Raw genomic sequence first — 22,106 nt, forward strand, 5'->3', positions numbered from 1 at the left:
TACCCCAGGTCTCATTCAGGTCAGTGGTACCCCAGGTCTCATTCAGGACAGTGGTACCCCAGGTCTCATTCAGCTCAGTGGTACCCCAGGTCTCATTCAGGTCAGTGGTACCCCAGGTCTCATTCAGGTCAGTGTCCCACATAACAAGGTGACAAAAAGGTGACGAAAAGGCAACAGGGCAGTCGGACTCAACGGCCAATCTGATTGGTGGAGAGCTAACCCGGAAAACGGGGAGCGGGATGAGCGTGACTAGAGTCTCTCAAAATCGGAGGAAAATCTTTTAAACTGACCTTTTGACGCTCTGAAATGAAGACAAATTCAGCAACTGCATCACGGCCTATTTCTCTCTTAAAATGTTTTCAGATGACACGTTTCGGTGAACTATTTTAGTACGATATGAGATCGGATTCTGAACGAGCCGCCACGACAGTCTGGCTTTGAATTTCCGGAGAAAACAAACCCATGTTAGGCGTTCGTCCAATCAGCTGCCCGGTTTTCATTTCTTGGGCAACAATACAGAGTAGCGCCGCCTGCTGTTATGGAGACGTATTACGTTTTTCAAGTCGGTGTCGCCAAAGCCGGTCTACGGAAAGCCGTTCCACTCCCTATCCAGCCCCATTGTACCGGATTTTGGTTGCAGTTCCACCAGAGTTCCACTGGGGGTGATGGCGGTCCAGTGCTAAATGAATGGGACTCTATGGAGCTAGACGGCTAAATGTGGCTCTTTCGCCTGATTGTCGTTGAGAAACCTCAGATTTGATTGTAGTTTTTGCAAGTTCAACATGGGTTATAGGTCGAAAGTTGAATGAACGAGTACTTATGTCCTTTTGATTTCTTACAGGGTGAGTCGTTGTAGCCCATAACACGCTAGCATTCTGCTAATGAATGCTGATTGGTCAGTGAAGGTCTGATTACGATCGGAGAGCCCGCTTGACGGTATCCGAAGCAGAACCTGAATGTTTCGGTGTGGTCTTTAAAACATTAGTAAACCTCTTTCTAGCATTTGTATTAACAGAGAGAGTCTAACCTGTTAGCTGTGTTGTATTAACAGGGAGAGACTAACCTATCAGCTGTGTTGTATTAACAGAGACTAACCTGTCAGCTGTGGTGTCGATGCCTCGAGAGAACAAAGGAAGCGACTCAGAGCTTGCCGTAAAGCAGTATCTCTGTATCCATATATGTGTATGACGTCATTGACATTTTAAAAGGCTTTTTAGAACAAAAAAGCCACTTTATAAAAATCTAACACCCAGCAGTGTGTATTTTCTTAGCCTCCCCTTTCAAATGCAACATTCAAATTCCTAGACAAAAAATGATATCCTGAGAAAAGTGGATTTTGAGGGGTATAGCTCCATAGAGCCCCATTCATTCTGCACTGGCCTGTGAGCGCCCCCTATATGGAACTCTGGTGGAACTGCAACCAGTTCAGAAGCTGGAAGTACCGAGGGAGTGGAACTTCTTGATATATTAGAAATTCTTTGGTGTCGCCTCAGTGGGTCCCGAGGCAGGTTTTTCCTTTCTGCTAAGATATATTATGGGACTTTTTTTGCAACGAAAATGCGGGGATTATGAAATCATGCAAGGCCCGCATATTTTGCGCGGAAATCGGCTTATTTGATGTGCATAACTATGCAGACTTTGGCTGATTATGCGCTGTGTTATGTTATGCGGTTTTTTGGACCTCGGGGACCCGAGTGATCATCTCGGCCGGCTGTTCTGTCGCCGTCCGGCTGGCGTGTCCCGGCCTTTACTGAACAAACGACATCAACACGTAACCACGGCGGCAACGGTGGGCTGATACGAACCGCGGAGCTGCTTGTCGAGCTGCTCCACGCGCTCACACACGGTCTTGGTGAGGCCCCACACATCGCCATCACGCAAGCCGGCCACGGTAGAGGCCCTCCGAGGAGCAGGCCTTCAGCGCTCTCATCGCTCTTCACACCGGGAGGGAGAGAGGGAGGGGAGAGAGAGGAAGGGAGAGAGGGAGAGAGAGGGAGAGAGAGGGAGAGAGAGAGAGAGAGAGAGGGGAGGGAGGGGAGAGGGTGAGGGAGAGAGGGGAGAGGGAGAGAGGGAGGGAGAGAGAGGGAAGAGAGAGAGAGAAGAGAGGGGGAGGGAGAGAGGGGAGAGAGAGAAAGGAAGAGAGGGAAGATGGACACACACGATGCACATATATTTTACTAATATGATGTTTACACATAGACAGAGTGGCACATAGGAGCATAGATAAAAAAAAAAAAAAAAAAAAAATAAAGAGAGAAGAGGGGGAAGAGAGGGAGGAGGGAGGGGGGAAGAGAGGAGGAGAGAGAGGGAGGGAGAAAAGAATGAGGGTGAAAAGCAGAGAGAGGGAGAGAAGGAGAGAGAGGGAGCGAGAGAGGGAGAGAGAGAGGGAGAAGAAGAGAGGGATCAGTCTGACAGGAAGTGGTTGCAGGAAAGGTGTTTGAAGTTTTCGATGATGCAAGAAGTGGATGAATATAGAATATATACGCTCTTCAATTTAAAGAGTTCTCAAACTCTGAAATGTAATGGAAGGCTTTCCGAATCAGTGACTTCTCTCTCTCTCTCTTTTTTTTTTTTTTTTTTTTTCTTACTCTTTTTTTTTTTTTTTTTTTTTTTCTCTCTCTCTCTCTCTCTCTCTCTCTCTCTCACTCTCTCTCTCTCTGAGAAAAATAATGGAAACCTGGTCTAGTACAGCGGTGTCAAACTTAACGTCAGTGAGGGCCGCACTGGACAATGAGAATCACATCAAGGGCCACATGGAGAGTTTACTGACTGGTTTTATTCAAGAGAAAAGTCAAATATCTTTGACTTTATTATCGTATGTCTCAAAAACTCTTCTCACTTCCAGTTTGGTCGACATAAAGTTCTAAAACAGTCGGGGAAAAAAGTTCCTTAGCCATCGTAGAAAAAAAAACAACCAAAGAAGTTTGTCAGAAAAAGCTAAAAAAAAAAAAAAAAAAGGTCTGAAAAGGTGGAAAAAAACATTGAAAAAAAAACGCGTGAAAAAGCATTAAAAAAAACTCTGCAAAAGTGACAAAAACTTCAGAAAAGTGACAAAAGCTACAGTATGTGTGCCAACATTTATTGCGAACCTAAATTGATACACGGGCTGGATCAAATTCTGCGAGGGGCCGGATTTGGCCCGCGGGCCTCGAGTTTGACACATGTGGTCTAGTAGAAACCAAAAATACAAGTATGAACCTGAAAATGAGCATAACATGGGATCATATTGAGTTCACCTGCATGCGACCTACATTATGCAACATGCATGACCTGCGGGCGTGCCGCTGACTGACTGACTGACTGACTGACTGTCTGTCTGTCTGTCTGTCTGTCTGTCTGTCCCTCCGTCAGTCTCTCTCTCTGTGCCTGATCGTGTGTCTCGCTGTAGACACAGCTGAGAAGTCAAGACAGCCAAAATCATCATCAACCTGGGTGTTTTATTTTGAAATTTGTTTTATTTTGTAAAGTATCCGGCTGCACTGTGGCCTTCCTGTATAAGATCACCTGCCTGGCTCGACCCATTCGCTCTCGGCTGAACGTGTGAACGGAGAGATTGGATAAAAATGGGCGACAAAATGAAAATAGCTCCGTGTGTTTCCTGCGTTAGCGTAGGGGCGTGGCGTACCGATGGCAAACAGTTCTATCCCAGCCTCCCTCAGGCTCCGCGCTGGAGGTATCACATCGTCCTGGGACTTCCCGTCCGTGATGAGGATTCCTATCTTGGGAACGCCGGGCCTGGATCCAGACTCGGGTTTGAAGCTGTTCTCCAGGATGAAGGTCAGAGCCAGACCTGCTCAGACACAAAGACAGGAGAACAGTGAACACAATGGGACAGAAGATTAAGGGGAAAACTCCACTTAAACCCCCCCGCTACAACCTAAATAATTGTTCTTTTATTTCACTATTTTTTTTATAGGGTTATTAGTTTATTTACATACGAGTGACACGTCACTGTCATGAACATGTCATAAACGTTTATGGCATAATGCTTCTTTTAGTAAGTGCCATTCGTTTTTTGTCATGACAAAATTAGGGTTAGGGTTAGGATTAGGTTATGCCCGGGATGGGCGCTGCGAGGGGCAGAGGGGGACCACCCGTGTGATTAAAACACTTAAAAACCTCCTTAAAAAACCAAGTTTGGTTAGAGAAAAGCTGTTTAAAAGAAGGCCAGATATTAAAAGAACCACTGGACAGTGGGAGAATACAACTTTAAATAAAAGGTCACCTCCACACCTGCCCTGGCCGCTCTCCTGGACACATTACAAAATAAACAACAAGTATATGTACAGAGTTATGAAAATACATGCCTCGGCGTCGCAGAACAAAACTAATTCTATCCCAATTCATCGCCGCGTAAAGAAGGGGGACTAAAAACATGAAAAATGCTATCTGAATTACTTGCCCTTGAGGTTAAAAAAAAATACATATAGCATTAAAAATTAGTAGTAAGTGTATATATTATATATTTTATTTGGATACATTTTTCCTTTTTTTTTTTTTTTTTTTTTGGGGTTTTTTTGTTACGCCTAAACAGATTTTTTATTGTTTTTTTTTTTTTTTTTTCCGCAAATCCTTGATTTTGCGGCACGTTTTCTTAAAAAATGCGATATGGAATAATGCGGGATATTTATGCAATTTTATGCGATGAAATTGCGGGAACTTGCAAAAACTGCGGTTTGGTTGAAAACAGAATGACGTCACTCCATAACGTTCCCATGGCAACAGGGGAAAACGGCTGCTCTTGTGTGAAGTAAACTCAACATTTTTCAACTTTCTGCTAAGATATATTATGGGACTGTTTGGGTTATGAAATCATGCAAGCCCCGCATATTTTGCGCAGAAATCGGCAATTTATGTGGCGAAAGTGCGGCATATTTCAAAAAATGCCCCCCCCCCACAAATATGCGGACTTTAGAAGATTATGCATTGAATTATGCGATTGCATAATTGCGTTTTTCTGGAGGGACTGGTTAAACCCTTATTGTTGAACCCTGGGAGATATAATATCAAAATCATTAAAAAAGAAAAATGCAAAATAGGAAAAAACTATGACGTAAAACATGCAATACCTTGGAAAATAAGAGGTTTTGACACGCTGTAGTCATGATTTTTTGGACAAAGTAACAGTAATCGACTTTGATTGTCATCGTGCAGTGGAACCATACAACGAAATTTGCTTGTGCAGCCTCACTTTTCACAATAAATAAAATAAGAAAAATATCAAGGCATCCAACATTGCACTGAGTGACGTCTACTGTACAAAATGACTGTCAGGAGAAAATTCCAGCCACTTATGCCACTTTATAATGAGATGATGTGACAGTAAGTGAAGCCCTGGCTGACTGTGTAATTGCCTTAACTCGTACCTCCGGGGCGTAGCGAGGACGGCTGAAACGACTCGGCTCAAAGACTTAACGAACACGAGGGCTTTTAACCGTCGTTAAGAGCTCGACAAGTGTTTAGTCTAACGGGTGTGTGAACATAATGAGCAGCTAACTTCTGTTGGGTCCATTAATGACATTACTGATACTTGATGTCTGTTTTATACCCCGCTGGGTACTTCAGCATTAATTCAGCTCGTTGACCTACACACGACTACGGAGAAACTCCGGCAGTTTGGCATCAGCCCGTACAAAGTACAAAAGCAGCTTTTTTAACCCTCTGTTGTCCTCGGCTCAAATTTGAAAAAACGTTCCATATCAGAGCTATGACAAAAGAACGCTGAAAAAAGTGACAAATGTTGGAAAAAGCTACAAAAATCCAGAAAAAAAAAAATCAACTGACAAAAGTGACCAAACTAATCGAAAAAGTGACAAAAAAAAAAAACATCGAAAATATCGCCAAAGGTGAAAAAACGTGTTAAAGAAATTGACAAAAACATAATTTGAAAAAAACGCCAAAAAAGTGACAAAAGAAATGGAAAGAAAGTGACAAAAAAATTTGAATAAAAAACAAAAACGTTGAGAAAAGTGTAGAAAAAGAACAAGAAAATGTCGAAATTTCGAGCCAGAAAAACACAAAGTTGCACGGTCGACAGGAGACATTAACAAGTTAGTTCATCGATTAGCGGTTTGGTCTCTAAAAATGTCAGAAAATGTGGATCAGAGTTTCCCAAAAAGCCCAAGACGATGTCCTTAAATGTCTTGTTTTGTCCACAACTCAAAGATATTCAATTTATTGTCCTGTCGGGCAAGTGAAAACTCTTCTTCTACTAGCCCAAAGTCCATTTTTACTGGCCCCTATGCAAAAAACAAAATGTAGAGGAAGAAAAAACTCAAAAAAAGAACATTGTAAAAAAATGTCAAACTTAAATAAAAAAAATAAATGTAAAAAACATTTCAAAATTAATTATAATTACTTAAAAAAACACTGTCAAAAGCGTAGAAAAATGAAAATATCCAAGGTTTAAACCGTCAAAAGCATCAAAAGTGTAATAAATGTCGAAAAAAAAAACGTAAAAAAAGTAGTCAAAAAGCTTAAAACAGTAATAAAGAAAAAGTAAAACTTCGGAATGAATATGTCAAAAAAGTGGAAGAAAAAACAGTCTGTAATAAAAAAAACATCAAAAAAAGTGACAAAAATAGTGGAAATAAAGTTCAAAAGTCTCAAAAAAAGTAATACAAATAAAATGTCATAAGTTGAAAATGAGGATCGGTGTTTCCCAAAAAGCCCAAGATGATATCCTCAAAAATCTCAAAGATATTCATCTTACAGTCACAGAGGAGAATCCCAGAACTCAAACTGATTAGTCCGTTATCAAAATAGTTGCTGATTCATTTAATAGCTGACACCTAATCGATTCATCTTTGCAGCTCTAACTTACTTTCATACTTGTTGAATATCAGCGGAGCTGCTGTCAACGCTGCGTGCTGTGTGTGTGTGTGTGTGTGTGTGTGTGTGTGTCCCAAATGATTTACCTTGTGACTCGAAGTCGGCTCTCTTATCACCGAGTCACAGGTCACCAACTTGTCGACGCTAAGCTGAAATGATCTGCACTGAAAATGGATTTAATAAGCTAGAGGATTGGCTTAGGCCCGAGTCAAGCGCCAGAGCGTGTATCTGTGATGAGTACGGTAGACCGTTAATACCCAGAGGAGAGGCCGGGGGGGTGGTGGTTGGCAGTATCATACTGCCAGTAGTGTGTTTCCTCCTTTGTACGGCAGGTTCTTCACAGCCTCCATCACAGCCTCTTTGGTGGTGTGAGCGTTGAGATGCCACTCAATGCGGGGGTCTCCGCTGTACTGAGCCAGGCCTGCACACACACACACACACACACACACACACACACACACACACACACACACACACATACACACACACACACATACACACACACACACACACACAGAAACACACACAGAAACACACACATACATACGTACACAACACACACACGCACACACCACACACACACAACACACACATGCGCACACAAACCGACAGACACACACACACACACAGACACACACGCATAGACAGAGACACACACACATGCACACATGCACACACCACACATGCACACACACACAAACAGAGACACACACACACAGACAGACACACACACACACACACAGACAGAGACACACACGCACATGCAGACAGAGACACGTGCGCACACACACATACGCACACAACACACACATGCACACACAAACCGACAGACACGCATAGACAGAGAGACACACACACGTGCACAACACACATGCACACACACACACAGATACACACACAGAAACAGAGACACACCCTCATTAGGTAATAATGCATCATTTAACAACGCATTATGTAATAACACCCGCCATTAAGTAATAACGCATTATGTAATAACACATCAAGTAACAACTCATTAGGTAAAAACACCCGCATTAGGTAATAACGCATTATGTAATAACACCTGTATTATGTTACAACCGCGTTATGTAATAACACCCTCATTAGGTAATAATGCATCATTTAACAACGCATTATGTAATAACACCCGCCATTAAGTAATAACGCATTAGGTAATAACACATCAAGTAACTCATTATGTAATAACACCCTCATTCGGTAATAACTGCATTATGTAACACCCGCATTAAGTAATAACATCCACATTAAATAATAATGCATCATTTAACAACGCATTATGTAATAACACATTATGTAATAACACCCTCATTAGGTAATAACACCCTCATTATGTCATAACACCTGCATTATGTCATAACACCCGCATTATGTCATAACACCCGCATTATGTCATAACACCTGCATTATGTAATAACACCCGCATTAAGTAATAACGCATGCATTAGGTAAAACGCCTGCATTAGGTATAACACCTGCATTATGTCATAACACCACGTATTAAAATATTGACAACATTATGTAATAACGCATCATGTAACAACTCATTATTTAAGACCCACGTTATTAAAACACTCCATTAAGAATACGCATTATGTAATAACACCCTCATTAGGTATTAACACATCAAGTAACAACTCATTAAGTAATAACACCACATTAGGTATTGACAACGCGTATGTAATAACGCCCTCATTAGGTAATAACACCTGAATTATGTAATAACGCCTCATTTAGGTAATAACACCTACATTATGTAATAACACATCATGTAACAACTCATTATGTAAGACCCACGTTATGTAATAACACCTCCATTAAGTAATAACGCTTATGTAATAACACCTGCATTGGGTGATAACACCTGCGGTAGGTAATAACACCTGCATTATGTCATAACACCTGCATTATGTAATAACACCCGCATTATGTCATAACACCTGCATTATGTAATAACACCAGCATTAAGTAATAACGCATCATTTAACAATGCATTATGTAATAACACCCACATTAGGTATTAACATCCACGTTATGTAACGACACCCTCATTAAGTAATAACACCCTCATTATGTAATAACACATTCATTATGTAATAACACATTCATTATGTAATAACACATTCATTATGTAATAACACCCACAATATGTGTTAATCTGCTAGACCCCAATATGAACCTGAACCTGCATTATGTGATTAAACCCTCATATAATAAATGTATCCACATTTTTTTATAAATTCTTACATAACTGCAGTGGTTCTTGCATGGGGTTGCACTTTTATTCACAAAAATGTAATAACGTCGATTAGGTAATAAACCAGAATGGAAGTCTTCATTCATTTGTTATAACAATGTTTATTTTATGAATTCTAGCGTGAATCATGGTGACTCAAAATTAATTTAAAAACTATACTTTTTGTTCAGTAGATTAGCATTACCTTTCATTGGTCATTACACATCACTAAAGTTATTACATAGTGCGTTCAGGGTTGTTACAAAATGCGGCAGATTGTTACATAATGTGGATGTTATAACAATGTAAAATTATTACATTTTGATCTTGTTTAACATAGTAAAATGTGTAATTATGGAGAGTTTCCTGCCCTGCTGGTGATAGTTTTGGCACCGTTTTGGTACATTATTTTCTATTAAAATGAATACCCATAATATGTATGGTGGTGTAAAGTATGAACCAGATTTAAATAAGTATGTAATACATGTACACAGCCGCCTACAGCCCACACACGATAAATCAGAAAACTAAAAAGTAGGACAACTTGATGTGCAGCCTGTGTCCCAGAGTATTACAAAATGTTTCATTAATTCTAATTCAGTTCAATGCAGTATAATTAAACCCTGGAGAAGCAAGGTACTTAGTTTTAGCAGATGAAAAATAACAGCCCACTCTGTTGTTTGTCCCAACTGTTTACTGGGTGATAAAACAGACCACACTCTAATGAGGCAACATCAGTTAATTTACAAAAGCCAGTCCAGCACACAGTGAGCCAAAGGCCAACCAAATTAGGAAACAACCATACGGTACATCTATCAGCCAATTCACTTTCTCACAGAGCTTAGGGATCCTCTGTGGGTTTGGGTGGAAAAAAAAAACAACGGCATCGTTAAAAAAGGGCTGGTTTTAATCCCGGTGGACCCAATAATCAGAATTAATAAAAAAAAAAAAATTCCCACCACATACTGAACTTTTGCTCTGCATCTCGGTGACATTTTAACCTACTAAGCCCCCACCAATACTGTTGTATTTATTTATTTACAGATGTACATACTGTAATTACACCTATAAGTAGCCATATTCTACTGCTCTTCATACTAGTCATCCCGCACATACACTTATTCTTACTATTCTTATAATGTTACCACACTGCACATAGCTGTACATACTGTACATATCTGTCTACATGGTTCATTCAGTATATCCATATTTATTCAGTTTTTCTTATTATATATTCTGTTAATACACTGCATATACCTGTATTATTCTTACTAGGATAATGTCACTGCTACTACATTGCACATATCTGTACATGTTGTTCATACATTGTTCATATTACATAGCCATATATATTCTGCTTTTTTGCACTTCTGGTTGGAAGCAACTGCATTTCGCTCTCTTTGTACTTGTACTCCGCACAATGACAAAGTTGAATCTAATCTAAAAAAATATATATTTTACGGACACTAAACTTTTTGAGCAGCCAGTTCAGGCATATTTTAATCTCTGTGATCCATATTTATGCCTACTTTACACCAACGGACGCCGCTCGAATGCCTCTGGGTCCAATTGGATAGTCTTTCAACCAATCAGACAACGATCCGGGTGACATAGCAGCGACAGCGGCATAAACGGGTTGCTGCGCATCGATGGCCGCCATGTTGAACGTAAACAAAAAGCTGCTTGCTGTCGCTGCGCTATCGTCTAAAGCGGTTGTGATTGGTGCCTCGATTTGGAAAAATTGAAAAATGGGCTTAAATGGGCTCTTGGCCAGACGGACTTGCAGAGCAAATCTCAAATTTGCCGGAAGTTCGTCAGGGTTCTCCCAGGCTAGCAACCCTCCGGGTACTGGAGACATTCATCTGCATGCACGGCAGAACAGAAATCTGCTAACTTTCCCTTAAGCTACCAGCTAACGCTAGTGGTAGCCAGCTAACTTGGTTACATTTTACAAAACGAATAGTTGTAGTCTTGCAATGTGTGACCCTGCAAGATCCCCAGTCTTTATGACGGTCTTTCACGTTAGATGTGAGATGATGGTCGTCAGATGATGTCAGACTTCTTTTCAAAGTCTTCTAAGTTTACAGTACAGGCATTACACGTTACACATCCAGAATTACTAAAAACCTTGCGCCACAAAGTTTACGCTTGCTTCAATGTCAACACTTGTTTATCTGGAAAAATGAAATTAAGTAAATAGTGTTTTTATAGCTCCATTTACTCATCACCTGGTGAAACTCATAGCTGTTTAAACACCACATTACATTATGGTTACCGGTACATGGTATACGCCTTAAAAATTGCACACAAAACATGTTAAGTTTAAACAAACAAGTCCTATCACTTTTTTGGGTGAGACAGATCATTTATTGTAGCTTTTTTGTACTCTGAAGTGTTTAGGTTGGAGGTAATATTTAATATGAACTAAATATGTTGAAGCTGTATTTAGAAATGATTCTACTCAAAGCCATTATGACCTTCGTAAATATCAGATTTACTATAACTTAGTTTGTTTTATATTCTTTTTATGTCGTTGATTTTGCCTTCATTTGAGAGTAGATGATAGCCTGACAAGCTAGACCCACATCCAGATGTTGGGTCTGGGAACTCCCCATTGGTCAGGGCTCAATCCGAGGGGCGGGACAAACTGTTGTCTTTCAAATTCCCTCTGCACGCAACAGGATAGCGCCGCAACCAATCAGAGCAACGCTAGTTGATAGATTCAACTTTTGCCGTATCCGGTCGGCAAAACTCCGATCACGTTTTCCTTTTTTAAGAATGACTTCAGTGCCGTTCTTTGTTCTTTTCTCAAAGAAAAGCTGAACTCCAAGTCTTCCAGAGTCACGGCCAAAGCCGATTTGTTTTCAAGTAGCAGGGAAGGAATTCACGCGGAACCGTCGCAACTCTGCCGTCATTATGTTAAGCCCCGCCCACCGACTCTATACACGACATGATTGGCCTGACTAGAGTTTGGTTTTTCCAGCTTGCAAGCCAACAGAGAGTTGCTAGACTGACCCTGGCTGCAACATTACATTTGCTGCCCCTAGGGAGTGTCTAGATTTCTAGGCTATGTTGATGATAGAGTCAGAAAGGAAATAGAAATAGAAGAAGAAAGAAAGAGACCTGGCTGACGATAACACTTCAAGAATTGTCAATGACTTTGGACGACCCGTTGGTACCTTATCTTGTTTTCCTCTACTACCAATGTAACCTGACAGGCCAGATGGTTTGTTAACACAGAACCATCTGAGAAGCCGTCATTGGAAACGGTTTGGTATACCTGGCAGGTGACTGAATGAACCATTGGTCTCTCACGTCTGCCATTGTTGTTTTGAACGAACAGTCGCGGCTATCGCGCACACCTTAGTCTCGCATTGCCAGACCCTCCTCCACAGCACTGCGATGGAAGGTCTGGCCAGTCCACAGAACATTACGGAATGAAAAAACAAAAACATGCTCTGGTTTATTGGCATTTCTTTAAACCAATTACAATCATCTCGGAGCAACGGGGCCTCTGCTAAATAGCCTCGGGAAGGAAGTTGTTTTGGTGGAACCTGTGTACGTTCAAAAGTTGTTTTAGTTTTCTTCGCTCGGACCTTTCACCGCAGCCATTACGGAACTACAACTCAAACTAGCGCACGACCTCAACGTCATCGTTCTCAGCCACGCCCTCTGACCGCTGATTGGACCGGTACAGATTTGACCGGAGAAAACCCAAGAATATACCGCAAACCCAGGCGACGTACTGAAGGAAAATGAAAACGGAGCGGAGGTACGCAGGAAGGTGGAGCCAGGCTACTTCTCAATAGGATCGTAAATAAAACATGTTTTTCTTAAAAGAAGGTTGATTTCATACTGACTTTCTAGCTTCTACAGGAGCAGTAACTTTCGTTTCCCAACCTTGGACCTCGTGGTCAGTCTACCTCGGATGATTTAGACATTATGGCTGATAATTAAAACCCTTTTGGAGAAAACCAAAGGGAACCACAGTGTTGAGCTCGTCGTGTATGTATAAAATGTAAAAAAAATTTAAAAAGCGCCTCTTTGCCCTCCCCCCCCCTCCTACCCCCCCCCCCCCTCCCGAATAATTAAAGCTTAAAGAAAGAATACACACGTACACACAAAGAATATCTCAGTCATGGAGCCATAAAGCGATTAAAGTGATTATAAAAACAAAACCCTGATGGTTTAACTTCACACTGGATTGAGCTAAAAACTGTTAGAAGAACTTCTTAACTTGTAGGTAGAAACATGAGCCTCAGCCACTGATTTGCATTGAGCTTTCAGCTGCAGCATAAACATGACACATACTTGGCCCCGGTGCTGCCATGGTCTGTGCACGTGAGACCTTACGCTGTATACGTGCACCCGCTGGCACACGATTTCTTATCCCGCAGATGTATAAGAGAATATTTCAAATCAGGTTGCAGCATGTTGTAACATCTCAGTCAGGAGGGTGGAGAGGGTTATGTGTGTGTTTGGAGGATTGGCGAAGGCATTCTTCTGCAGTCATTTCATTCATCATTGACAGGAATTAAGAAGAAGTGTATCACTCCTTACAAGTCTCTACAGTGTCGGAATTTAAACCCCCACCTCGGTCCGCTACCCGATACGACTTCAGTGGCCAGAGGAAGGCAGTGACACCATTACTTCGCTGCTCTGGAAAGTATGAGCCCTGGAGACGGGGTTGATTATCAGTCGTTTATGCGGTGAGCGATTGTTGGAAAAATTGAGATTTACATTCTACTGTCTTGATAATATTAAAACTGTTTGCATAAGAGTGACATATTTAAATGACTGCACTCCCAAAAGATAACATGGGAGCCACTAATCTACCCTTGTCTGGAGCCTGAGGACAGAACATGCCCTCCCTGACCAGATAAAGGAGACAACATTGACTTTGTATTATCACTGCAGATCATTAATTATAAAAAAGCGGCTGTAGAGAGCTTTTTGGTAGTCATTACTGTACTTTGCCGAGTGCTGTAAACGGGCTCCTTGTGTTCGCAAGTAAAAATGAACTTTGATACTCTTCAGTGTTTCTGTCTATCCTTTGATAATATATGTATCCTAATTATCCACTGGGATGTAGTCTTACCCTAGAGTCACATTAGCTACAAAAGAGAGCAACATGCACTCGGTTGTGGGCGCTCCTGGGCACGATATTACGAATGCCACTATGGCCACGCGAAGACCCGCCCTTCAATAGCATTCACACACTGCTATTGGCCAGGCGTCCATGCTTACATGTACAGGTCCTATCCCCTAACCCTAACCTTAACCACTCGAGGTGAAATGCCTAACCCCAACCAATCGAGCTGCTTCGTAGGGCGGGTCTTGGCGTGGCCATAGTGGGATTCGTAATTTTGCCTCCAGGGCGTGCCTAGCCTACCCCTGGTTGCTTGGAACAGTAAACAGAAATTCTCCGGTGCTACCTTCAAGCACGTCTTAAAAGTTACTTCAGGAGGTATTGTTAAGTCACAAGAACGATGTTTTTGGATTTAAAAGTATTTCTCGATAAAAGTTACAAAATATATGAGATAAAATGCCAAACTTATCAGATATATACATAAACACGATGTCCTGAAGCGTTTTCCGCCATCTTGAATTATTTTCTTCGACTCGAGCCACTGACATACGTCGCGCTGCCTTCACTCCGATTGGCTGTGGCTTTGTCGCATCGCTCAGCATTTGCATAAAATAGACTTCTTGTCTATTTCGGGCCCCGCCTTGCTCGTGGCTTGTCGCTGGCAAACGGCCACTCCCGTTGAAAATGAATAGTAGCCTGTCTCTTTGTCACTGTCTCTTGACTGTAGGGTTATGTTGCAAACTACAAAAGAAAAGGGGCATGACCTATTCTTCCCAGTAATAAAAAGAGAGCATCAATTTGAAGCAGTTAAACGTGTCACTGTTGCAGACAGCTGGCGGAAGAGTCTTGATTCGGTTAGTCTGTTGGCTTTACTGAGCTGTAATTTACACGAGGCAACTGTGGAGAGAAGATAAAGGTGGACCGATTTTATTTGAGAGGATAAAGCAGACATTTAGAAAAGAAAACAGTGGATTAAAGTCAAAATCTTGACAAGCAGAAAGCAAAAGCATGACACCCTCTTTCTTCTTGTAGTCCTGATTGTGATACAAGAGAATCAACAGCCATTAACTCATATATTACTATTATATTGCAACTTTGTTATAGAAAAAAATTGCAGTGGGTTAAATTCACAGACTGAATTTGAGCCGTTCTCTCATATGAACTCAACTCTGACAATGTCTGATGAATCAGGTCCCGAGAGAGAGAGTCGAAGTTTACCTTTTACACGTGCAGCACACAACAGAAGCATTGCCCCCCCCCTGAAATCTACGCCTAAGAAAGGATGTTTCTCAGTCAATACAGGAAGTGGAACTGAAGGGCAAAACAGTGCTTTAGAGAACCAAGTGAAAAGAGGACTAGCCTCCTTTTTTAATAGCACATTTGGGAAAACGCTCGCACCTGGACAGATGGTGAAAAAAGGGGGCAGAGAGGGGAGAAGATACATTAGCAATGGAAAAAATCTGTGACAGATGCACACTGAAAGGGTGCGACTGCACCAACGAGTCTGCCGCCAATACCAATGCTGCGTTTCTTCCTGCTTGACTTACTAATCTTTCAGACATTTGTTTTCTTTTATTTCTTTCCTTCTCCGTGATTCTGCGGTCCTGATTATTTGGCTTTTATATATTATCACCAGCACTGGTTTGCAGTTTTCGTCACTTTCTTCTGTTTTATTACTCATTTATGCCGTGATTGCAATGTCTCTTGTTTCACTTACCAGCTACGCAGAGCAATTATGAAAGAGCAACCAAAAGAAAGAAGATAAAAGTAAACTTGATAATGAGAAGGAATAAAAAGGTAATGGGAATGTTGAAAAGGAAAGAAGCTAAAACACAGAGCCAGATAGACAAAAAAGAGAGCGATCAGTGCTCAGACGTGAGCAACGGGCGTGGTTGATGAAGAAAACAATGGCCCGGTTTAAAGGAATAATCCCCATAATATCCGTATATATCTAAATGTCCATGTTATGATCCCACGGGACTTCTGCAGAGCAAGTGATGCATTTGATTTCTGGTTCATTTGGAATAAAAACGGCAGAAGAAGAACAGGGTTGTTAACACGAGCGGCGACAAGAGACCGTTCAGAACCGAGACGCCCCGACTCAGAGCAGTCTCCTGTCTCTGTGTCCCGTGGGCCACGCCACGTCCACGCCTCTTTAAGAGACGCGCAACACCTTTTTAACGTTCTGTCACCTTTTCGGCATTTTTGTCGCCTTGTTTGTTGCCTTTTTCAACTCCTTTTTGTCACCTTTTTCGTCACCTTTTCAGCATTTTTGTCGCATTGTTTGTTGCCTTTTTCAACGCCTTCTTGCCACCTTTTTCATCACCCTTTCAGCATTTTCGTCGCCTTTTTCAACATCTTTTTGGCATTTTTGTCACCTTTTCAGCATTTTTGTCGCCTTGTTTGTTGCCTTTTACAACGTCTTCTTGTCACCGTTGTCATCACCTTTTTGGCATTTTTGTCGCCTTTTTAAACGTCTCTTTGTCACCTTTTTCCTCACCTTTTTCCTCGTCTTTGTCAACTTTAACGATTTCGTCACCTCTTCAGTATTTTTAATCACCTTTTTGGCATGTTTGTCATCTTTTTTGACGTTTTTGTCACCTTTTGAGCATTTCTTCAACCTTTTTCGTCACCTTAATATACGAAAGAAGAACTGTGGCTGGAGGGAGGGAGAGAGAAAGGGAGGGAGGGAACGGAAACTTCTAAGAAGAATGGTTTGTTGACAGTTTCTTCAACTACATAGCTATTAGCAGAGTGGCCCCTCAGGCAAAGTGCTCCTCCGCAGGTCATAAAGTCAAAATGGCGCAGGCCTGAGGCGCATCCCCCCAGACAGCGGGGGTCAGGGTTATCAAACGGGACGCGACCCAAGTGGGCCGAGTGTAAACAATATTATAATGAGCACTTTTCTGACATGCTCATACATATTAATATGATTTCAAGCAGGCCCCACAGGTTGAAACAGGATCCTGAGAGCCCGCATATAAATACAGCAAGGCACTTAGCCCCCCCAGCCCCCCCAATGTAGCACAAGTAAACTTTTTTATTTCACAGTTACTGTTTACTGTCACATTGTTTATAGATCGCTACATTGTGTGTGTGTGTGTGTGTGTGTGTGTGTGTGTGTGTGTGTGTGTGTGTGTATATATATATATATATATATATATATATATATATATATATTTTAGGGCATTTCTGCCTCTAGTCACCAGGACGGCATGAAAGGGGAGAGAGAGGAGGAAGACATGCCGGAAACCTGCTGTAGGTCGGACTTGAGCCTGCAACCTCTGGGTCGAGGAATATACAGTGCCTTGCGAAAGTATTCGGCCCCCTTGAACGTTTCGACCTTTTGCCACATTTCAGGCCTCAAACATAAAGCTATAAAACTGTAATTTTTTGTGAAGAATCAACAAGTGGGTCCCAATTATGAAGTGGAACAAAATTCATTGGCTATTTCAAACTTTTTTAACAAATAAAAAACTGAAAAAGTGGGCGTGCAAAATTATTCAGCCCCTTTACTTTCAGTGCAGCAAACTCTCTCCAGAAGTTCAGTGAGGATCTCTGAATGATCCAATGTTGACCTAAATGACTAATGATGATAAATAGAATCCAGCTGTGTGTAATCAAGTCTCCGTTATAAATGCACCTGCTCTGTGATAGTCTCAGAGGTCCGTGTAAAGCGCAGAGAGCATCATGAAGAACAAGGAACACACCAGGCAGGTCCGAGATACTGTGGAGACGTTTAAAGCCGGATTTGGATACAAAAAGATTTCCCAAGCTTTAAACATCCCAAGGAGCACTGTGCAAGCGATAATATTGAAATGGAAGGAGTATCAGACCACTACAAATCTACGAAGACCCGGCCGTCCCTCTAAACTTTCAGCTCATACAATGAGAAGACTGATCAGAGATGCAGCCAAGAGGCCCATGATCACTCTGGATGAACTGCAGAGATCTACAGCTGAGGTGGGAGACTCTGTCCATAGGACAACAATCAGTCGTATACTGCACAAATCTGGCCTTTATGGAAGAGTGGCAAGAAGAAAGCCATTTCTTAAAGATATCCATAAAAGTGTTGTTTAAAGTTTGCCAAAAGCCACCTGGGAGACACACCAAACATGTGGAAGAAGGTGCTGTGGTCAGATGAAACCAAAATCGAACTTTTGGCAACAATGCAAAACGTTATGTTTGGCGTAAAAGCAACACAGCTCATCACCCTGAACACACCATCCCCACTGTCAAACATGGTGGTGGCAGCATCATGGTTTGGGCCTGCTTTTCTTCAGCAGGGACAGGGAAGATGGTTAAAATTGATGGGAAGATAGATGGAGCCAAATACAGGACCATTCTGGAAGAAAACCTGATGGAGTCTGCAAAAGACTTGAGACTGGGACGGAGATTTGTCTTCCAACAAGACAATGATCCAAAACATAAAGCAAAATCTACAATGGAATGGTTCACAAATAAACATATCCAGGTGTTAGAATGGCCAAGTCAAAGTCCAGACCTGAATCCAATCGAGAATCTGTGGAAAGAACTGAAAACTGCTGTTCACAAACGCTCTCCATCCAACCTCACTGAGCTCGAGCGTTTTGCAAGGAGGAATGGGCAAAAATGTCAGTCTCGTGATGTGCAAAACTGATAGAGACATACCCCAAGCGACTTACAGCTGTAATCGCAGCAAAAGGTGGCGCTACAAAGTATTAACTTAAGGGGGCTGAATAATTTTGCACGCCCAATATTTCAGTTTTTTATTTGTTAAAAAGGTTTGAAATATCCAATAAATTTCGTTCCACTTCATGATTGTGTCCCACTTGTTGTTGATTCTTCACAAAAAATTACAGTTTTATATCTTTGTTTGAAGCCTGAAATGTGGCAAAAGGTCGAAAAGTTCAAGGGGGCCGAATACTTTCGCAAGGCACTGTACATCTCCATGTGGGCGCACGCTTCACCAACGGAGCTACAATGGCGCCCGCAGATCTCTGTACATTTCGGATCGCACTTAAAAGGCAGCGTTTGTTTCCCGGTGAAAGAGAGAGAAAGAAAAGAGACGGAGCGACTGAGCTGTCAGTCGGCTGTTCCACAAACTCCCGGGCAGTTCGGAGCTTGTGTTTGGCGTTTTTTTAAACTTTCTTGTGGCAGAGATGGAGGCAGTGCCGTTTCCGGTTTTCTGTACGGGACTCTCACACCGCCTCAAAACACACCCACAAGTCTGATCGAAGGTTACGTGACTGGCCACCGCCGACTAACGCGTTGCGTTTCTCCAAAAGTTGGATCGTCTCGACTTTCTGCAGTCAGGCCGCTGCAGGTTTTATCGGCTCTCACTGCCGCAGCCTCAACGCACAAGCCTGGCTCTGCCCTCCTACGTACTGCCGCTAAATTTTCATTTTCCATCGGTACACCGTCTGGGTTTGCGGTATTTTCTCGGGTTTTCTCCGGCCAAATATTTGGCGGTCCTATCAGCGAACAGAGGGAGTGGCTGAGAACGATGACGTTGAGGTCGTGCTCTAGTTTGAGTTGTAGTTCCGTAATGGCGAGCGAAGAAAGATGGGAGCGGAGAAAGATGGGAGCGGAGAAAGATGGGAGCGAAGCCATTCGGTCCGTTGTGGTAACGCTGCCGAATATCCAGAAGTTAAAGCCCGAGCAAGACCCATCTTTGCTGAGTTGTGTTGGTGGCCGTGATGTCGTGGCCCTCCTCCCCCACAGGGTTCGGGAACGGTTCGATTTACCAGCTCGCTCCGTTAGTGGTGAAGGAGTTGGCTAAGGCTAACGCTAACGATGCTAATGCTAAATATAAGCCAATAGTTGTTGTCGGTCTCCCATCTTGTTGCACATGCGCATAACATACGTCACGACCAAACGTTAGCAATTGGTTATGGCAGATCCAGAGTGGCTCTGGGCAGATCCAATAGTTTTAAACTTCAACAGAGGACCAGCCTTCAAGGAAGCTAAGACTTGTCAATGGAGAGAGGCCAGACTCTCTGGACCAATGAAATGGACCCGAGTCTGGTAGGACCAGGCTAGTGTACCAGAGTCTGGAAGGACCAGGCTAATGGACCAGAGTCTGGTAGGACCAGGCTAATGGACCAGAGTCTGGTAGGACCAGGCTAATGTACCAGAGTCTGGTAGAACCAGGCTAGTGTACCAGAGTCTGGTAGGACCAGACTAATGTACCAGAGTCTGGTAGGACCAGGCTAGTGTACCAGAGCCTGGTAGGACCAGGCTAATGGACCAGAGTCTGTTAGGACCAGGCTAATGTACCAGAGCCTGGTAGGACCAGGCTAGTGTACCAGAGCCTGGTAGGAACAGGCTAATGGACCAGAGTCTGGTAGGACCAGGCTAGTGTACCAGAGTCTGGTAGGACCAGGCTAGTGTACCAGAGTCTGGTAGGACCAGGCTAGTGTACCAGAGAACACTTCCATCCTCTTAACTTTCTCATTCTCAACTTATTATCTTCTGGAGAAATACAGCCACATATTTCTAATTGCATGATGGGAAACGAACAAGACGTTCAACCACAGCTGCTATAATAAGTCAATAATAAACTGTGCAGCCAAAATACAAAACAAAAGGTCCCACTGAAACCCATTAAAACCAAAATCTTGATCCCACGGCCTTGAAATCATAAAATCATGCACTCTGTTATAACAGCCCCCTCAATAATCAAAACAGGGCTTTTTGTTTTTGTTGGTTTTTATGGATGAAGAAAAAGATGATGTTTTTGACGTTTTTCTCGCCTTTTCAAGTATTTTTGGAATTCTTATCATTGTCACTTCTCTGGTGTTTTTTTTTTTTATGTCGCTTTGTCGGACATTTGTCGCCTTTTGACGTTTTTGCCAGGTTTTTCCGAGTGTTTTTGTCGTTTCTTTTAACATTTTGGTCGCTTCCCCCCCCTACTCTCTACTGCTGTCTCTCTACATACTACTCTCTACTGCTGTCTCTCTACATACTACTCTCTACTGCTGTCTCTCTACATACTACTCTCTACTGCTGTCTCTCTACATACTACTCTCTACAGATGTCTCTCTACATACTACTCTCTACTGCTGTCTCTCTACTGTTGTCTCTCTACATACTACTCTCTACTGTTGTCTCTCTACATACTACTACATACTACTCTCTACTGTTGTCTCTCTACATACTACTCTCTGTTGTCTCTCTACATACTACTCTCTACTGTTGTCTCTCTACATACTACTCTCTACTGCTGTCTCTCTACTGTTGTCTCTCTACATACTACTCTCTACTGTAGTCTCTCTACATACTACTCTCTACTGTAGTCTCTCTACATACTACTCTCTACTGTAGTCTCTCTACATACTACTCTCTACTGCTGTCTCTCTACATACTACTCTCTACTGCTGTCTCTCTACATACTACTCTCTACTGTTGTCTCTCTACATACTACTCTCTACTGCTGTCTCTCTACATACTACTCTCTACATACTACTCTCTACTGCTGTCTCTCTACATACTACTCTCTACTGCTGTCTCTCTACATACTACTCTCTACATACTACTCTCTACTGCTGTCTCTCTACATACTACTCTCTACTGTTGTCTCTCTACATACTACTCTCTACAGCTGTCTCTCTACATACTACTCTCTACTGCTGTCTCTCTACATACTACTCTCTACAGCTGTCTCTCTACATACTACTCTCTACTGCTGTCTCTCTACATACTACTCTCTACTGCTGTCTCTCTACATACTACTCTCTACTGCTGTCTCTCTACATACTACTCTCTACTGCTGTCTCTCTACATACTACTCTCTACTGCTGTCTCTCTACATACTACTCTCTACTGCTGTCTCTCTACATACTACTCTCTACTGCTGTCTCTCTACATACTACTCTCTACTGCTGTCTCTCTACATACTACTCTCTACTGCTGTCTCTCTCGCTCGGTTCGCTAGTCTCGGTTCGGAGCGTG

The 22,106-nt window shown here is 42.3% G+C and overlaps 1 protein-coding gene across 1 annotated transcript in view; it reads right to left on the reverse strand.

Moving 5' to 3' along the window:
- LOC120570939 (collagen alpha-1(XIV) chain-like) overlaps nucleotides 1–22,106 on the reverse strand; it is a 333,908-nt gene that overhangs the window by 239,230 nt on the left and 72,572 nt on the right. The window contains 3 exon segments of the mRNA XM_039819635.1: nucleotides 1,806–1,900; nucleotides 3,547–3,793; nucleotides 7,121–7,252. Of these exon segments, the coding sequence (XP_039675569.1) occupies nucleotides 1,806–1,900; nucleotides 3,547–3,793; nucleotides 7,121–7,252 (474 nt within the window).

This window comes from Perca fluviatilis, chromosome 13 (assembly GCF_010015445.1).
Source record: "Perca fluviatilis chromosome 13, GENO_Pfluv_1.0, whole genome shotgun sequence".
NCBI classification, from domain to species: Eukaryota; Metazoa; Chordata; class Actinopteri; order Perciformes; family Percidae; genus Perca; species Perca fluviatilis.